At 41.2% G+C, this 21,023-nt stretch overlaps 1 protein-coding gene and 1 long non-coding RNA gene across 3 annotated transcripts in view; one reads left to right on the top strand and one right to left on the bottom strand.

The window, feature by feature from the left end:
- The first annotated feature begins 1,949 nt into the window (after positions 1-1,949).
- LOC131230329 (glutathione S-transferase-like) overlaps positions 1,950-21,023 on the top strand; it is a 33,215-nt gene continuing 14,141 nt past the window's right edge. Inside the window, exons 1-3 of one of the 2 annotated variants that reach the window (XM_058226198.1) lie at positions 1,980-2,194; positions 2,558-2,606; positions 3,132-3,758. In XM_058226198.1, coding sequence (XP_058082181.1) covers positions 2,045-2,194; positions 2,558-2,606; positions 3,132-3,580 — 648 coding nt within the window. In that variant the 5' untranslated portion in view covers positions 1,980-2,044 and the 3' untranslated portion in view covers positions 3,581-3,758. Of the gene's footprint in view, positions 2,195-2,557; positions 2,607-3,131; positions 3,759-21,023 lie in introns of those variants that run through there. The other variant, XM_058226200.1, reaches the window with a different exon arrangement.
- The window catches only part of LOC131230331 (uncharacterized), a 31,719-nt gene continuing 14,257 nt past the window's right edge, over positions 3,562-21,023 (bottom strand). Inside the window, exon 2 of the long non-coding RNA XR_009163984.1 lies at positions 3,562-3,674. This is a non-coding gene — a long non-coding RNA (uncharacterized LOC131230331). The remainder of the gene's footprint in view (positions 3,675-21,023) is intronic.

The raw sequence follows: 21,023 nt of genomic DNA, 5'->3' as shown, positions 1-21,023 counted from the left end.
TGATGTATTTATTATATCTATACCGTTCATCTATTTTTAGGGATCATTTCATAGTATTATCCAAAAAATGAATCATATCTAATAATCATCTGGACCACATCAAAAATAGTTATAGAGATAATGATTTTCACGTCTAAACAATTCGTAAGGCCCACCATAATGTTTATTTTCCATCCAATCTGTTCATAAGGTCACAAAAACCTAAATGGATGGACACTTTGAATATAACATATACCTAATGTTCATACCTACAAAACTTGTTGATGTCAATGTACACCAGCTATATTGCTGATGTGAGGTACACCAGCTAATCCGCTTCCCTCCTTTTGAGGTCTTGTCAGTTGCTTTAGCATTTTTTATCATTCAATCATAAACATGGAGGTCCATTCTACACGCGTGACTATCGTGAGTATTTTCCTTTCTTTTCCTTTATTTATTAATAGCTTAAAGTAGAAGCACCATCCGGTGGAACGAGCAATTCATGATGGTCATGGAAGGCCCACTTTGCTGTACATGTATGTGATGATGATTTGAAATGTTCATCAGGTGGGACTTGTAGTGGGTGGAGATTCGTTGAACAATTCGGGTGTATGTATATGTATATACAGGTATATATATACAGGCGTGCAGGTGTGTGTGTGTGTATATAGGGGGTGTATGTATATGTATATACAGGTATATATATACAGGCGTGCAGGTGTGTGTGTGTGTATATAGGCGACGAAATCCTGACCAACCAATGGCCATGTGGCCTAACACAATTAATTCCAAATATACCATTAAAATGACATTTGGGTGCAAGTTCAGATGTATCATGAACCTAAAATCACCCTTCTTTAGTTATTAAACTACATAATATCTTCTACATTTATTAAACGGTTAAAAAGAACTACATCCAGTGTTGTTAGAAAAAAAGTAGTCCATGAATCAGATTACGATTGTTGAGTTAGACGGTTTAGAATCAGTTAATATTTGCCACGTGTACCAATTATAAGTGCCCCTATCAAATAATTTCACTTTTTAAAAATAGTGACCTTGCCCATGTCGCATGGGCGCGGATTGGACACTGACAAGGTCAGTAGCCAAATCGCTACTGATGTGACGTCACGAAGCTCCGTGGATCGCACGATGAAGTGTGTGTTGTATCCATACCGTCCAACCATTTGTAGAGATGGTTTTATGGCTTGAGAAAAAAATGAGATAGATCTAAAATATAAACGGACCCACCACAGAAAACCGTGGGATCAGTCACACCCACCGTTGAAACATTTATAAGGCCCACCATGATTTATTTTTTAGATCCAACCTATTCATAAGTTAACATAGAGATAGATGAAGTGAAAAAAAAATATAAGCTTGATCAGAACCTTCTGTGGTCCCTAAGAAGTTTTAAACGGTTGATGTCACTGTCCCTACTGTTTTCTATAGTGGGGTCCACTTGAACTTTAGATCTAACTCATTATTTTTCTCATGACATAAAACTATCTCTCCAAATGGATGGACGGTATGGATACAACACATGCATCATGGTGAGTCCACAAAGCTTGGTGACGTCACTTCAGTAGCGATTTGGATACTGACCTTGGCAGTATCTAATCCGCGCCCATGTCGCATGCATGTACGTCAGCCCTGAACGCTATTTACTTTATTTTCTGACCGTCCAGTCAATTGTTAAAGATTGGATGGTTATGATTGTTCGATTTTGGAGGCACGCTCCATCCATGGCGCACAGCCAGCATGGTGAACCGCTGTGTAGACAACCTTATGTCCAGATAGACCTATCTTTGGGCCGAGGAAGGTATTACAGTGGGACCCACTTAATGAACGGCATAGATAACATTTGGCAGGTGTCACATGTGGCAGGTGTCAGGAGAGCAGGATTTAGGCAGCTACTCGCGCTAGTAGACAAGACATGGAGAACTCTCTCGAAGGTCGACCAAAGCAGCTCTCTCCCTTATATAAACGCTTCAAGCTCTTCCATCTTTTCCACAGCTTCTCAGTTCTTCACGTTCTCTCTCTTTTCCCTCTCTAAGATCCAACGGCTATGGCGGTTCTAAAAGTCCACGGGGGCGTGCTTTCGACCGCCACGCAGCGAGTTCTCGCTTGCCTACACGAGAAGCAGCTCGAGTACGAGCTCGTGCGCGTCGACATGGCAGCCGGAGACCACAAAAAGGAGCCATTTCTCTCCTTAAACGTAAGTTGCTTTATACTTTCAAGTGCAAAACGCGTGTACATGTCATGCGAGACACGTGTGATAGATCCCATCCGTCCATCCAGCTGGCCCCGATGTATAGATGCTCTGTTCAAGAAGCCAGACTGTTCGACTCATCAGTTCCGCCGCAGTGTACGAAATAAATGGACGGCTAAAACTGTCCGCTGAAAGAGTCGACAGTTCTGGTTTCTTTGATCGCCATCCACACGCTGGGGCGTACCTGATGAACGGATTGGATGTTTTCCATAAGGCCAGCACTGGCGTGATACGCGAGTAGACTTAGGGACTATACACTGAAATATGGTGTACGTTTATCAGCTTTTTCTTTCTGCTTTTGTCGTGTAGCCATTCGGTAAGGTTCCTGCGTTCGAAGACGGGGATCTAAAGCTCTTTGGTAACGTTTTCTCTTTCTTTCTTTTCTTATCTTCCTGGATTTTCTACTGACAATGATATCGTGTATAGATATACACTCATATCTGGTGTATATTCTTAACCAACAGTCAAGTGTTGGTATTCTATCGCGATATTTTCAAAATCTCGGAATTTTTATTTCTCGGGATTCTATTGGGAAATTATTGCACTTTTTAACGCGAAACATTTAGAGGTTAAAAAATTTTCAATCAATACTATAATTAAAATTATTATTAGTTTACAATAAAAACATTCAAATATTATTTTTTTGTCAAAAATTCCCATAATATCGCGAGAAAAACGTCAGAACATGAAAGTATCCCGAGAAATTCCCAGCCCCGAGAAAGAGTTTGTCACCATGCATTCAAGGGCTAGGATTGTGTCCGCACTTGGGTCTTTCCTATCATAGCCAAATCTCGTGGGTGCCCAACAGATGAGTTGTCTGATCAATGTGAGGTGGGCCCCACAGGATTAACTAATCCAGTGGCAACCATGTAATTAACTGCAGAATCAAGGGCGATAACGCAGTACTTAGTTTATACTTATCCTGAGAAAGGAACGGAGCTGATCTATCAGGATCCAAAGAAGATGGCAACGATTGGGGTGTGGATGGAGGTGGAGGCCCACCATTTTGATCCTGTGGCTTCGAAGCTGGTATGGGAGCTGTTCTTCAAGCCCATGTTCGGGATGGCCGTCGACTCAGCGGTGGTGACCGAGTACGAAGCGAAGCTGAGTCAGGTGCTGGATGTCTACGAGTCACGACTCGGTCAAAGCAAGTACTTGGGTGGGGACTGCTTCAGTTTGGCTGACTTGCATCATCTACCTTGCATGCAATACCTGATGGGCACACCTGTTAAGGAGCTGTTCTACGCGCGCGTGCATGTGGCTGCATGGTGCAATGACCTTTTGGCTCGACCAGCTTGGAACAAGGTCATGGAGTTGAAGAACCAGGCCTAGCTCTCTCTCTCTCTCTCTCTCTCTCTCTCTCTCTGAGGAAGTAGGGGAGTAGAGATGGTTTTTTATGTCCTTTTGTTTCTTGTAAGTTTGTTATCTGCTTATGTGATGTTGGTGGTATGCTTGGACTCCAAAATAATATTAACCTGTGATCAGCTAGATCACAGTTGTATGTGAAAAATGGCTTCTTTTTTTCTTTCTTTCTTTTTTTTTTTTTTTAAATTATAATTATAATTTTTTTTTTTATTATTATATAAAAGGAACAATGTCCAAATTCAACATATGCGCTGGTAAGGATGCAAACGGGTCTGGTGGACCCGAAGGGTCATTCTCACTGACCTGACCATAAGTGGGTATGACTCCAAATTTTAGAACATGGAACAAGCCAGCTGGAACCAAAAGTACAACCAAAGTTAATAAATGGGTTGGGTTTTGAAACTCTCAAAAATAAAAATGACCCAATCTGAGCACAATTTTTAAATGGTTCCCCTCTCAAAATCATTCTGACCCAACCTGGGTTCATTATTTAAATGGGTTCAATTTGTGGCAGCGGAAATTGGACCCGACCCAGAACCTGGCTAGCTTTGGACCCATGCTAGACCCAAGGAAATTAAGGAAGTAATTAATATAAGTGCAGATCAGTTTAAGGGTTTGGTTAATTAATTAATACTGCTTGTGGTCAGTTGAAGATTGAGAAATACACGACCAATGCTAAACTCATCCCCAAGTTGAAATTTTAGTGGGTGTTTTGGGTTTTTACTTAAAAGGAGTTTGCTAGAGTGTATCCTGAGATATTGCAGTAAGATACATTGGGACCAACTTTTGAATATTGGCAATATTCTAATAGTCAAAACCCTTTATGCGTTTTCTAACTTTCTATGGTGGAGAGACAACAAATATTAAAACTCTCATTTAGATTAGTTATAAATCCTTTGATAATTCGGCACTTGTGTGTTGAATATAAACGGTCAATATAGTATTTTGTGTGATCGAAGGATTAAAATATTCCCTCTCGAAAGTTATTTTGAGCATCTCCTATCCAAGGGGAGTCCTATCTTTTAAATGCTTTGATTCATAGGAAAACCCAAATCCAATTACTCGAGTTACGGTGTATCTTATTACAATACAATTGGATGTATTGGTAAACCTGAGTAAACCTCTTGTAGGAAATCAGGTTGGATACTTCTTATAAAGAATATTAATTGCAATTAACCTCTCCTTCAAACACCAATCCTGCTTGTCCTCTCTCTTAAGTTTATTTAAGATTTCATAGGACCATATGCAGTTGACTGTCATCTAACTTGATCCTTGGTGCAATGGACATGTCTAGAATATTATTTGTGTGAAACCCACTTGTAATTTTTAATACGCGCACTAGCTAGGTTATTATATAAATGTGTCTGGATATACCTGACCTATCCAATTAAATAAATGAGCCATGTTTACTTTATTTTATTTTATTTTATTTTTTATTTTTAACTTGAACACTACCACGTGCTCATCCAAATTTCAATCAGCACCGGCCATGTGCACTCAATTCAAATTTCAAACCATAGATGGAGGGGATCCTTGCCATCTCTCTAATTCAAGGGAATAAATGATGGCCAGGATCACTATCTGTTGTAATTTTTGTCGGACTCGTAGAAGCACACTGGACTCGTAGAAGCACACTGAGCGGAATCAAACAAAGTAATCAAAATCACACAAACAAATTCAATAAAGAACAATCTGATTTTACATGGAAAATCCCTTACGGAAAAAAAGCCACAGCACAAAGTGAGAATGTACTATGAAAAACTAACTTACAAGAAATGAAACCTTACTGATCGAAGCCCCAAGAAGAAAAGCCCTATCTTTTCCTCTCTCCAAAACCCTCTCTAACCATTGGCACAACTTGCATTCTACCCTAATCTCGTTTATGCCCATCTACTTAAGCAAAGATGGAAATAGAAACAATTCGCGCAAAAACGCGCAAACTGCGCAACACGTCTACATGTCGAGTCAATCGGTTGAAATCCTTCGATCGGTCGGGTGGACCTATCGACCATAATTTTTTACCAGTCGAAAACACCAAAAATTATCCAGAGAATTTTGCCAAAAAATCAATATAATTTGATATCCTTCAATCGGTCGACCAGATTATCGACTGGTCAAAAGCCCCTCTTTCAGCATAGATTTAAGGCATCCATTTTTCAACAATCTCCACAATGACTCTAATCTTCATATAAAAACATACCATACTCAATCCTCCATCTCTACTTTGTTTCCATCATTTCTCCACAATCATCGCTTCTTGTGTACACTCCGTCTTTACTCAATCTTTGTCAGACCCAGAGAAGTCATACAAAACATAAACTTCTCTTTAAGAGTGGACGCTAAAGCTGATTTGTCTGGAGATGGGAGATCGACTCGCTTTTCCACAAGTCGCCTCACTCGAGGGATTTTGTTTGGGGGTAAGAGGGTGTTATATTTGACTAGAGTTTCCACTAGCCAGTTATTTTGATCTTATAGTCAGTTAGACTCTTTAGAAATGTTTAGGACTGAGAATTTGAATGTCATTAACCTTAAAATGACTCCTAAGTTTGCATTCTTGAGATTCTGAGTAAAGGACCACGGCTATAAAGAGGAAGTGTGTTAGGCACCCACTCTGCGTGTACAGATGTACGATTTTTTTTACTTCAGAAGATCTGAATAATTTCTGAGGGGTATGATTAATTCTCGTGTGCAAAATATATAATATAATGCAATGACAATGATGATTGATTGATCCCAATTTATGATGAGCAGGATCCGATTATATCGACAAGCCGCAAAACATACATTTAAAACGACTGAGTGCAAGGTACAAAATATGCATAAGTGTGATCTATGTGATGCTCGATGCTATATTGATGCTTATGATAAAATGACGGCTAACCGACTAAGGTTTCTAGTGGGCAAGTTCCAATTATATTGGCAAGCCACAGATTTTACGCTAGGCTATTATGGAAAAATGATGATGTATATGAGGAGCAAGGGGGTTAAGAAAGGACTGAATTAATGTAGTGTAATATTAATGCTTTGAATTGCATGCAGCTGATTGAAACTAGAACGGTTGGATGGATGGTGATGTCGCAAAGCTAGATTGAGTGGCTCAAATTAGGACTTGGGTATCATAGCAGACTCATGTTCTGGCTAGGCTAAGCTAGACTAGGGCTAGACTCTCTCTTTCTCTCTCGCACTCTCTATGGTGGAGGGATGACTTGATGCCAATAGCCCTAAGGGATGAGGAGTAATGCTTTTTGAGTCTATCGGGTTTAATGGCTCTTTTCTGAATGCCTAAAATGAGAAGGGGAGGGGGCTATTTATAGCCTTCAAATAATATTTTCTGTAATTGCTGGTAATCCTAGGGATAAAAGGTGGTTGAAGGGTTAGGATTGGAGATTGCCACATGACATTATCTCATGGGTTGGATGAGATGGTAAAAGGATATATAATTTTAGGTAAGGAGAAGGGAATCAGAGTAAATATACCACAACCGGACACTTAGGATCTAGAAAAGGGAGATCTCATATGCTTAAGGGATGCCACCCCAATGAGGGGGAGTTCCACGTGGTCGGTGGCAAGCTGATTACCGCCAGTCCCCACTTAGATTCACTGTTTCGGCAGGAAGCCTCCCCAAGTGTGTGGAGGCTCTGTTATGAAGGAAGATATGTTGAGGTTTCACATGGTACTCCGATTGGGCTTGATTTTGAGTTTTTGGTTCGGGCTTGGTTATATGATTAACTAGGTGAGTTAAATGGATTGACTAAACTAGGTAGGCTGACTAGATGAGTTGACCTAAGGCTCTGGGGTTCTTGGCTCTTAGGGTTTTAGAATTAGGTTGCATGGGTCGACTAGATTGATTGGGTTAACTGGGCTGACTATGTAGAGTTCAGGGTTTATGATTGGGGTTCTTAGGATTTAGGCTTCTAAGTTTTAGGACTGGGGTTTGGTTAACCATTCATTGGTTCAAACTCAATCAGCTTATTAGCCTGGGTGGGGGTGTCTATAAATGCTCCTCTTTAGTAGAGGTTGTGTGCAACCGAATGCTAAAGCGAGTAGACAACCCACCTTTGCCGGTCAATCATGAATTACGGTATGGCTTAATTGCCTAACTTTGCGTCTGCGTCAGCTGGTTGTTTAGAGATAGATAACTCGTACATGTCATGAGAGTTTGAGGAAAATGTTGCGATTCTCCCTACGCGGGCTGCTAATTACAACCCTTTCTTTCCTGATTGGTACTAACATCAGAAATGTACAGTAGAGCCCCTACGCTTTCTATGACCTTAAAAGGATACCGACCTAAACTGGAATGTCTGTTGCATCCCAGATCACCACAGGAGTACTTGTTTTGCTTGATCGTTAAAGTGGTTATCTGCCCTGCACTTTCTGCGGCCTTACAGGGATCTCACTACGTCGACTTGAACTCGATCAAATTCCGCAAGCATCCACGACTAGGTATGTGTGGGTGACCTTTTTTCTATGCAATCTTTTGATTTTTACAGATAGGTTACAATTTTTCTTTCTCACTGTTTAGATAATTTCTTCTGGCCGGCTTGGCCTATCATTCTTTCTTAGCATTAGCCTTTGGTATGATAGAGATGACACTGGAGTTTGTTCTGATCGTACTTTAATGTCAAGGCTGTCAACGGGTCAAGCTTTCCGACGAGCTTTCAGTCCTGACCTATTTTGGGTCGAATTTGGGCTAAAGTATAAGGTGTAAGGGCCGGGTTCAAGCTTAAAATTAAAAATTCACACATGGTGTAATGTTCTTACCATAGCTGCATTGCGGAACTATTCAGGGCTATAGAATGAAGGCTATGTCATAGAGGGAGTGATTATAACCAATTAAAATTATATCTTGTAAACCCAATTGCCTACGTAAGCTAATATGAAAATTAAGCTAACTAAGAAAATTAACTCTAAGACTTCCAAGCAAATAGAGGGTCCAATCACATAGATTACAAATGATATACCAATTAAACAACTATTCCATAAATATGATAGTGTACATATGTGTGTGAGATGTGCTAACTATCAACTCCTAATATTTATCTAATCATGCTTATATATAATTAAACATTCAACATATAAGTATAATTAAACAAGTACTCAAATATAATCCCAAATACAAGCATGTATAGTAGTTCAGTTTCTCTACTCCACTCCCAGCGGATGCGCACTCAATCTTGAGTGTACCAGATTTTACTATCAAAGGGTTTAAATTAGGTTTACCTCTAACCTTTATAATCTTACACAAGGACCAGCTCCTACAAGAGACTTTATGTGGTTTTCTATAGGCTCGCCATGAACCTCGGTCGTACACAAGAACCTACTAACGTATACTTCCTATGAAGGCTCCCGCAAGAGACTTTAGTTGATTTTCCTTAGGCTAACCAACAACCTCGGTCCTAATCCGAGGATCTACATTTACTCCTTCTGGAGGCTCCCACGGAGACTAACACGTACGCACCCATGTCTAGTGGTCTATACAACGACTTTGATTTAACCTTTACATAAGAGTCAATGTCTTACACAAGAATCTAGTCGAGTTCGGCAATTCAAACTCTTGTACTCAATCCTACACAAGGAATGAGTGTACTCAGACTCTTACAATTATAGCTTATCGGATTGAGCCCCTTTTGTAGCACCTTCTTAGGTTGCTTGATAGATGTCATCTCGTACTTCAATCAGTTCCCCTTTGATCCCCTAATCAAGATGCTGAAGCTTTATAAAGGCTTCAGCTCCAAGATCAAATACCTTGCATGTAGTACTGCTCCTTTGAGGTGACCAAGGTGATAGAAGATTTGGTAGAATTACCTACAACTAATGGGAAGTTGCAATGCCTAAAGGATTCTACTTGATGTACACTCTAGAGGTTCATAGACACTTGAATTTACCAATAAATATGGTGTCTAAACTCTAAAGAGTACTTGAGATCATGGTCATCTTATAGAGGAGTTTGGAATGCTTATTAGAGTGAAGAATCACCAAAAAGAGAGCATTGATCTCATTGGGATATGGCTTAGGAAGTTTGGTAGAGCTTGGGATGCACTAGGGCTCCATAAAGATCCGGTTGCTAGATTTATATGAAATGGGTTCCAATAGATCTATAACGGTTAGTCTTTGATCGCACTGAATTTAAGATTGGTTGAACCGAATTAACACAAGAAATTTATTGGACATTTTTGGGCCCTTTCGGTTACACCAAACATGGTTTTCAGTGGGACCGAAGGTGACACTCGATTGCAGCCGAATTACCCATAATTCTGCCCCAGCTTGCTATCTTGTTTTAGTCATTTTTGGTGGGACCGAAGGTTGCTGAATTTGTATAGTTTTTAAGCAACCTAGGACCTTTAAAGCCAATCTAATGATGATCGATTTATACTCATATGGCTAAGGGGTTGATCCATAAAGGATTTACCTGATAGGTTTAAGATCATCAAGAGGTTTAGATTGTTTTAGGTCAATGATTAGGATTACTAAGGGACCATGTTTACTCGTTCTTTACTCCTTGATGCTCCATCTTCACTTATGTCTTTGCTCAACCGACTACTTGACACAATGACTCACGTAATTGAAAAATAAGATGCATAAATCAGTGTACTAAAAAAAATAATAATTCACTTTGCAATCAGACTGAATTTGAACTCAGCCATCCGAAAGCTCGGAAGCTCAGATCGGCTCGACCCAACACTTGTTGATCTTGATCTCCCTTGTTTTTTAATTCCCCCCCCCCCCCCCCCTCCCATTTTTTTAAATTTCCCCATCCATTTTTTGAGAACCCAAAAAATAAATTCTCACTGTGCAAGATAAAAGGGTTTGGCTCAATGTGAATGTACAGTCTCTATCTTTTCTACTATGTTTTTCTTTAGTAGGGTGTTGACGTAGTGAAGCTTTGCGGGCCCCATCATGATGTATGTGTTGTATCCATACCATCCATCCATTTCATGGGATCAGTTTAGAACATGGTCTCATATATAAAGTAGATTTGAATCTCAAGTGAACCACACCAATAAATCACTTACTATTGAACTCATTGGAACCTTCTAAGGGGCACAGAAGTTTTGGATTATGCTGATATTTGTGTTTTCCCTTCATCTAGGTGTGTATAACCTTATGAATAGGTTAGATGGAAAATAAACATGATGGTGGATCCTAAGAAGGTTCTAACAATAAGCTTCACCGTCTCTATTGATTTTTGTGGTTTGGTTTACTTGAGCTTTGGACTTGCCTCATTTTTGGGATCCTGTCCTGAAATAATCTCGTAAAATGGATGGACGGTGTGGATATAACACATACACCATGGTGGGGCCACAGAAGTTTTCCAGGCCAACCGGTATGGAAGCAGATTAGCTGGTGTACCACTCACCTGCGATATAGCTGGTGTGGGTACATGTCATGCAAAGACAAGCGCTGATGCTCTTCGAGCTCCGAGTTGCACGAACGGTTTAAAGGTGATCAAAGTTACATGGCCCCAAAATGATGTATTTATTATATCCACACCGTTCATCTATTTGTCAAAATTATTTTAGAGAATGATCCAAAAAATGAATCATATCCAAAGCTCAACTAGACCACGCTACAAATAGCAGCGGGGATAATGATTTTCACCGTTAAAACAATCGTAGGGCCCACAATAGCGTTTATTTTCCATCCAATTTGTTTATAAGGTCAAAAAGACCTTAATGAAGAGGGAAAAAATATCATATTGATCCAAAACTTCTATGACCTCCAAAAGGGTTTCAATGGTAGACATTAAATCCCCCACTGCCTTTTGCAGTGTTGTAATGCCCCGACTTTTCAGGACCCGAGTATATGACCCGTGTCCCAAAAACCTGAGTGTTAACCTTAAAGGATGGTCAGATATAATATTTTTCTTTTATCGGAGTAAGCAGATAAGCGTAGAGTGGACAAATCAGCATAAAGGAAAAATTTTATTTACATTTGAAATATACAAGAGCTTGACCATAATGACTTATACAAACCAATGTCTCAGAATTTAAACAAGTACAAGATTTATATGATTCAATATATGAAGAATAACAGAAAGCATATAAATATAAGCCGCAAGATCACGCATCTCCTCCAAGCAAATACAGTCATGCATCCCTGGCGATCATACCTTACTCCTCATCAAGTCTAAACATGTATATCACTTAAGCCACCTGTACTACCTGTACGGTTGTATATTTGATGGATGAGTGGCCAACTCAGTGTGAATTTCCCTTAAGATTACACACCACCGCATTAGGTAAGAAATAGTATAAAACATCCAGATAACTAAAACAGAGTAAATGCAGTCTTATTAGATGCATGGATGCATGAATGCAATGATCGACCCAGGTAAAACATCCAGACGGTCTGTACTCCGGAAAAAATATCCAGACGGGCATTGGGGTCGTCACCTAAGAATGAGACTGGTCATCAGCACAACACTTGGCGTAATCGCATGAGCATGAAGATCCAAGTCATCATCATAAATCGAATGACTGGTCATAAGCACAACATTCAGCGTAATTGCAGGGCAAAGTGATCCAAGCAATCGTAATATGCCATGTATGCATGATTTGTCAGCCCATTATTAGTCCATTTGCAACTAGCCGATTTAAGTAAGCTGACGGTCACTACGGGGAGCATATGGTCTAGCGTAGGCCGACGACTCGGGCATAGTGTCCCATTACTGTAAGACCCGTATCTTAGTCCGTACTGTTCTGTCGACTCCCGGGATCTTTTCCGTCGAATTCGGGCAATCCGCGACCTGTAGTCGACGTTTGCGCACGACCCTAAGTCATATCCTGTAGATTTCAGTTGGCTTAATCCAAGACTTGTACCATTGCGACCGCACCGTCGCCGCGGTTCCAATGCCGCGACTCGCATTCTGATCCGATACCCAGGTCAGACGATGTGAGCTGGCGTTTATTTTGAGAAAATACCGTGCGTTTGCAATTCCAAGAGAATCTCTACAACATGTCACATTAATCAATCAATCAATCACCTCATGTCAAGTACAAGAGCACCCATACTTCCTTTCTCCACAAGTCAAGCAACCACCAAGTCAACCAACCTCTCACCTCACCCATCACTCACCTTATATCACCCATCGCTCTCTCTCCCTTACAACCCTCTCTCTCTCATTTCTCAACACATTTTCCAAGCTAGCAAGAGTGGTGGATGTCCATGCATTCTAAGGAGAGAAGGTGAGATGTGAGTGGCCCACTTTCCATCCCAAAATCTCTCATCCTAGTTATTCAAATCTCATCACCCTCCATCAAAGAGAAGCACAAGGAGATCGGCTTTCTAACGGACTAAGAAGATCGAACGGTGGGTGCTTTTATAGGTTAGTTTTCATGTTTTTGTGATGGCCCAAGTAAGGCCTACCGATTGATGGTATGGATGTCACTTTGGACCCTAAGATGTGGCCGATGGCCCACCTTGATCTTCATGATCATTCCATGATGGGGCCATTCTCCATGGACCCCATCATGATATTTATTTTCTAGCTTGAAAAAGGGTCATCTAGACCTTCTATTTCAGTGGAGAAAGGATCTCCACCGTTGATTTTGATCGGTGGGCACACATGTAATGGGACCCACTTGATATATGTTTTAAATTATGCAAGGGAGGGCCCATAGTGCCGGGGTCCCTCCATCACACGTGTCCCTCTCTCCTTCTCTCTCTCTATTTCCTTCTTTTTCTTTTATTCTTGTATGTGATGATGTAGTGGTGTGGCTCACTTGGATGGACCCCACCTTAATGTATGTTTTACCCATACCATTCATCCATTTGGTGGCCCAGGAGCAAGGCCCACCTTATACATGTGTTACACCAAGACCGTCCAGCGTCCAGGGACGCTGGACGTGGAAAGAAAATACAAATATTAGCTTAGTTCTACAAGCCTTTGGGGTGAACACTTGTGTAGGCCCCACCTTGATGTATCAATCTCATCCAAGCCGTCCATCCCCTTTCCTACCTCATTTAGGCGTTGAACCGAAAAACGGAGTCAATCCGAAGTTCTGGCAGGCCATAGTATAGCAAATGGTGGTTTTCACCATTGAAATCTTCCCTAATATTTTAATACATCGAAAAATACTCAATATTGGGCTCTTTGGATCTGTTATGAGTTGTAGAATCCAATGATTGGAGTGGATTCACTTGGAACGGGCCCCATATACAAAAAATCTCGAAAAAATGAGATTTCAAAAAAAAAACTTACAGCAGCAGCTGACGCTGCTGCTGTCAGAGGCGTAGGCAGCGCCAGCGCTGGCGGGCGGGCAGACGACTGGGACCCACGGTCCCAGCCGTGGGCCCCACCATGATGTTTGTTGTATATCCACTCCATCCATTCTGTGGGACCCTTAGGGCTGTGGGTCATCCCCAAAAATCAGCCCTATCTGAGGCTCAGGTGGCCCACATCATAGGAAACAGTGAGATTGAATGGCTACCTTTGAAACCCTTTTCTGGGCCACAGAAGTTTTGGATCAAGATGAAATTTATTTTTCCCTTTCAGCCAGATACGTGTGACCTTATCAATGGATTGGATGGCATATAAACATGGTGGTGGGCCCCACGTGGGACCCATAGTGATGTATGTGTTCTAGCCACACCGTCCACTGCTGTGGACTGTGGATCCCACCATGATGCATGTGTTTTATCAATGTTGTCCAGGCGTTTGCTGGACGGCTAGTAGGCCCCACCATATCTGTGTTATATCCAACCATCCTTCCATCTGGTGGGCCACACATGTGGACCCTACCATGAGGTATGTGACCCACCATGATGCAAGCGTTACATCCAAAACCGTCAATCCATTTGAGAGTTCATCTCATGGCATGAGTTAAAAATGAGTCAGATTCACCTATCTGGTGGAACCCACCATGATGCAAGTGTTGCATCCAAAACCGTCCATCCATTTAAGAGTTCATTTTATGGCATGAGCTAAAAATAAGACAGACCTATAGTTCAAGTGGACCCCACCTTGGTATATGTATGGGGCCCGTCTTGATTTATTTGTGGCCCTCCATTGAGGCCCACCTTGGTATATGTATGAGGCCCAATTTGGTTTATTTGTGGCCCTCCATTGAGGCCCACTTTGGTATATGTATGAGGCCCATTTTGGTTTATTTGTGGCCATCCATTGAGGCCCACCTTGGTATGTGGATGAGGCCCATCTTTATTTATTGGTGGTCGTCCATTAAGGCCCACCTTGGTATATATATATATAAGGCCCAAGTGATTAGGCCAATCTTGTCATATTTGTGGCCCATTATGATGTATTAGGGGCCCCCATGGGTTAAGGCCCATTGAGATGTATGAGGGCCCATGGGTTAAGGCCCATTGTGATGTATTATGACCTATGGGTTGAGGCCCATTGTGATGCATTCAAGGCCCGTTGTTGAGGCCCACCTTGATATATATATATATATATATGAAAACCATGTTATTAGGCCCATTTGATGTATTTGAGGACCATGGGTCGAGGCCCAATGGAATGTATACAAGGTCTATTGCATTGTGTGATTCCACTATGGGTTATGTAATGACATTTATGGCGGGCCGTGCCTTGGGAGCGATGTTGGTTTGACATCCACATCGTAAGAATAATGTTAGTTAAATGTCAACATTATAATTCTCTCTAGGGCCCATTGATAGGCCCATACTTGTTATGCGTAGGCCATCAAGGCCCATCTTCGTTGTGAGGATAGTTCATCACCATATAAAATGCTTAGTATAACTCCATGATTCATGCCTATACGCATCATATGTATGCTTGATATGAGGACTGTTTGATCATAGCATACGCCATTGGGCAGACTATTTACGAGACTCCTTATGAGACGGAGTGCCCACATTATCACGCTGTATGCGCAGGATTGATGCATGACTGGATAGTGTAACTCATGCATCTCACATATATGTGACTTGATCATTGTACACCCTAGCGACATCAGGGCCGTGGCCTCCACAGGCATATCGTGGATGGCTAAATGGGACACCGAAAATACTTGATTCTAGCACTGTGGGCACTTAGGATGTCCTTGAGTGAAAATTTCAGAATCTCCTTAGTACTAGGAGATGCTCCAATGTCTAGACCGAGTGGAATATGAGCGCCGGTGCCTATACCTTGAGGTCGTATCTCCCACTGTGTCGTAGTCGGTTGGAAGGGGGTGTGGCCTTATCCGCCCGAGTGAAGGGGCTATAAGTTAGGCTGAGTATGACCAGCTCGTAAATGGGTCCGCTGTCGACGAGCCGGGCCCGATATTGGCAGGCGGATAATGAGGTCTCTTCCACTCACTAGGCTGTGCAGCTAGGGAGGAGGCTGTCGGAGTGAAGTGTAATAGACCCCGGTGATTTTTTCAGAGAGCAACCGTACTAATATGTGGACTTATTGAGTAGGAATTGCATATTCATTCATTCATTCACTATTCCACTCGGGCTGGTGGTGCGTAACTATTTGTCACGTGTACCTTCGCATGACCAGGATTTCGGTTGGGCGCGCGACTAACCTGAGATCAGGAGTTTACCACATTATGTCTGACTATCCAAATTTAGGTATGGGACTGGTTTGGACAGAAGTCCCTTGTGATGGACCCCATAGCCTATGATACTTCGTACTATCATCCCGACTTCACATTCCAGCATGATCATTTCATTTGCACCGCATATCACATTACATCTGTAGTACTTAGCATTTTGGGTTACTATATTTTTGCACTTATATGGCCTAGATAAGGTTGATGATATTCGTGACTCATCAGGATTTGCATATTGCATTGCATCCTCAGCATTTGTCATTGTCTTATTATGTTTTGCATCGCATGGTCTTGGTACTACTGATAGCACTCATGGACTTACCGCATATTTCCACTTACTCTGATACCGTATAATTCATGATCTTGTCAATATTTTCGCTTATTCCAATGATGTATGATTTATGGGCTTTATTGTACACTTGACACTTATCTTGTGCACACACTTCACCACCCTCTAAGCTTTTGTAAGCTTATGCACGATAGATGCGTGCAGGTGGCGTTAGGTTGCAGCAGCGTTGAGCTTGGAGCGTGCAGCTGTCCTCTGGAGCTTTGATTTCGATATATATATATTTCCCTTTCTGCATTGTATCCAAATGATTATATTAGTGAATATGTGATGATAATGTTGCCTTTATGATTTGGGTATACTTGTGGTTATGCTTCTCATGAGACAAATGTACGTTGGAAAATCCTCCTTGTGGGATCCCAGGATCGGAACCTGGCGTATGTACGCTGGGGGCCAAGAACGGGGTACTACGGAGGCTGTCGGCACCTGGTTCAGCGATCGGGATTCCTATGAATTCAATTTTCAGGTTTGGGGCGTGACAATTACCACCATCCCCGATCCATGAGGCTACCATCTTAGGATGTTTAATGAAACCCATCGACTAGAAGTCAATCATATTACAATATATGGGGCTTACCATCGCATGGTTGTACAGTATAAAACATCGGACCCATATAGGGAAAACATCAAAATAAAACCACGTAGGGCGAGTATCAAAATATGCCACATAGGGCGAATATCAAAACCATACGATAAAGACCATCCTTTAAAACCATTGGACATAATAACCTTGGATGGTAGGCTCACATCAATAATCCATCAAGACTGCCACTCAGTAACCACTAAGTTGAAGGTCCATTGCAATCACCGTCAATCGAGTTACATCCCAAGTATGGGTGTACATTTATAAGTGGGGGTTTTCCACTAATGTACCAGTTTAAAGTCCATAAGCAATCCACAAATAATCCACAAGCATGAACAAATATACAGGATGAACATTAAGCACGTAATATAGCGATTCAATTTCAACAATCAACATATGTGCTTATAGAATGGATATATCATTAATAAATTAAAATAAAACTATAATTTAAGCTAATGAGAAGATGGAAAGCTAAAGGGGAATAATCATCACCTTATACTTTGAATCGCCTTCTAGTGTCGCTAAGTAATTGCACCCTTAGAATCGTATCCTATCACAAATCATGAACTTGTACAATTAGATCCAAGTTCTACATACTACCTAGGTTTAAGATCATGGCCTAGGGTTTTGAATTTACTTATCTTAGGGTTTTGATGTAAAATTATAATTTTCATCCTAGAGTTTAGTTCTAGGCTTATATTTCTAGGATTTGAACGCTAATTAATGTAAAATTTATTTACCATGCTAACCTAGTAACTACAAGCTAATTATTAATATTAACGATAGTTTAATATTAGCTAACATGCTACTAAAAATCATTATGATGATAATTAACATTATAATCCACTATTTATAATAATATTTAAGAGTGACAAAACAAAACACTAGTATTTAGTAATGATATTATTTTATTTTATTTTATTCTTGTCTACCATAACTAATATTAGTATAGATCATTTACTAATGGCTATTCTTTTCTAATAATAACAATTCTAATGAGGATAGAGATGGTAACAATGTTAATTGATGTATGCAAACATTAACAATGGATTTGACATTAACTCTATCATGATAATAATATTCAGTATGATGGTAATAAATAGCGTGAACTATTACTAATATCTAATAATTAACACCAGTATAAATAATGTGTTAATGGCTAATCATAATAAATCAAATACTTTGGGGAGCAAAGATGACTTATATAGGTTGACTCGAAAGCAAGTCGGGCCTCCAATCCCAATCTGTTTCCAGTAGCCCCATCATGGCCACCACTTTACTCGCGACAGTTCAGCACCAACTGGACTTGGCCAAGGCTCGACCCAACACATCAGCCCATGCCCGCGACTCGAGCAAGTCGAGTCGAGTCAACTCAGTAGCACCCCAACACCTTTTACCTCTATCTTCTTCCTTTCTTTTCTTTGTTTCCTTCCTTTCCCTACCCTGTTCTTACAATCAGACAGGTTTTGGATCCTCCCAAATGCATGACTCAAACCGAGTCAGCTAGACTCAGTGCGACTTGAATACACAGCCGCCCTAACTCTCCCCCTCTTCACTATCTTCTTCCTCTACCTTCTCCCTCCTTCTCTCTGCTCTTCTTCTCTCCCTGGCCTTTCACAGGGTCTGCAGTGGACATAACTTGCACCCAACTCGAACTGACCCCGGCTCATGCCTCAACGGGTCGAGTTCGTTCGACTAGGCAGCAAGTGCAACGGTTACACTTGCTCCCTCTCCCTTTCACTCTTCGTCCCCCCATCTACCTAGATCTTTCCTCCCTGTTTCTACTAATGACCTAATAGCGGGTTGAACAGACCCGACACAGTAGACTTGGTCTAATCTCGAACTCGAACTGGGCTCAGTTCAAGCTGGTTCGAGGTGGTGCGGTGCAACGACCGCACCTCTCCATCTTCTTCTTTCTCCCTTCTTTCTCTCTCCCACCATTTCTCTTTTCTAGTCACTTTCAACAGGGTCTAGATGAGGCCAAACAAGGGCTGAAACGCTGGCGCTCGGACTACTTCTCGGTGGAGAAGAAGATGGCCATTAATGGCATCTTCGTCACCACTACTCCTTCCTTCAATCCACCCCTTTAGGAAGGTTTGTATAGATCTTAAGAAGCTTATAGGTAAGGGTTTTCGAAGCTCGGAAGAGATTTGAGCGGTGGGTTTAAGTTTTGAAAGGAACAGTCGTTGCTTGAGTGCAGCTAGAAAACGAACGAGAATGCCCGAACGTCCGATCCTCTCCCCTATATCCATTCGCCCTAACATCTCAAACCGTCGGATAGGCATCAAATGGTCAAGATTATGTCAATTCGAAACCGTCTCCAAAACAATGGGTAGGAATTGAAAACCGGCCCTGGTTTCAATTGGAACGCCTTAAGCAAATGGACGGCCGAGATATCGTCTACTTGGACGATCCAGATCAAGCAAGACGCCCTTTACGCGGATCGCCAACCTGTCGCACGAGACAGGTTTCCTCTTTTGGAAATAATGTGTTTGTGGGACTGATTTGCGCCAGAGATTTTGTTCACACACATGCATTCCAACACGTGAGACAAGCTAGGTTTTGGTGAGGCCCAATCCCTAAACATGATGGACGGTTCAGATCGTCCATAGCGATGAGCCATGGTTGGACAGAAACGGACGCTGTTCGTCGGCTGTCTCAAACGAAGAGAGAGAGAGAGAGAGAGAGAGAGAGAGAGAGAACCTCTCTTCTTAAGGAAACTTTAAGTCAAAGGAGCTCTGACCGCTCCTGGCAGTCCGGTGCACGCCCTGTACATTGGCTAAGGTGCACATGCACCTCAGTGTGGGGTCCATCACGACGTTTATGAGAGATTCACTCCGTTTAGGGTCCTCTGTGGGCCCATTTGGGCCATCTGACCGAAGCTGAGGTTAAAGCAAGCTTAGGTGGGCCATACGAACTACTTTCTAGTCCTAATGGTGCATTTCCATTGATCTACTGGTCGGATCATTCCAAAATTGAACGTCAACGGTTAAAAGAGTTTAAGGGTCCATTTAAGGCTTTCATCATGCATTGTTAACTAATACCAATGTTAATATGGATTTTCTTGTAATTAAAATAATTAAAAATTCTTACATATATATACTTATAAATATAATTTCTAATATTAACAGGATACTATTTGCATGTTATTAATCACATATTTATTAATATATAATTCCCAATGTACAATATCCTATTACACATGTATGGATTGAAAATTGTAGAATATCTCTTTTAAAATCTCATTGTTACATAATATACCATCTTATTAAAATATCTCATAGTTTTTGTATAAAATATTTAATACTATGTTGATATTTATAATTTAATTATACTCTGTAAAATTATTATCCATCATGCTTAGTGAATATAATATTATTTTCATAATACTTTATGTACATTAAATATATAGGTGCGGACTGTTTTTCAATGGTCAAATTTAAACTAGGATGAACGTAAGTGTTCACTGAGGCCTGGCTTGTATTTATGCTAAGCTTGGTTATACGGTAACACCTGAGTACTGGAAAGTATGGGGTGTTACAAGTGTGGTCCACTTGATATTTAGATCTGTCTTATTTTTCGACTCAAGCCTTATGACGAGCTCGCCAAATGGATAGACGATTTGGATATAACAAATATGTCATGATGGGACCCATAAAACTTGCTGATGTCAACCCCGACAGGGTACTTGGCCAGAGCTGCCAAAGACAATTACAATCAGAGATAAGGAAGACAAAAATAAGCCAAGTAAAAAAGTCAGTTTGGGCATATCGACCTAGTTTGAGCTAAATGGGTTGGAGCTCGAGGACGTAGTCCGAAAGCTGTTGGAGCCTCCCAATCTCCCGATGTCCAGAACCACTTACTCTTCTAATTCCTGTTCGAGGTCGGGGTGTCCATGATTATAGCCTTGCCAGTCTTCGGCCAAATAGATAAATAATACCAACCCTCACGGTAGGGGTTGGA

Source organism: Magnolia sinica, chromosome 17 (genome assembly GCF_029962835.1).
Source record: "Magnolia sinica isolate HGM2019 chromosome 17, MsV1, whole genome shotgun sequence".
In the NCBI taxonomy this organism is placed as follows: Eukaryota; Viridiplantae; Streptophyta; class Magnoliopsida; order Magnoliales; family Magnoliaceae; genus Magnolia; species Magnolia sinica.
The sequence above is the reverse complement of the archived record's forward strand: the minus strand, read 5'-3'. Positions and strand labels throughout refer to the sequence as shown.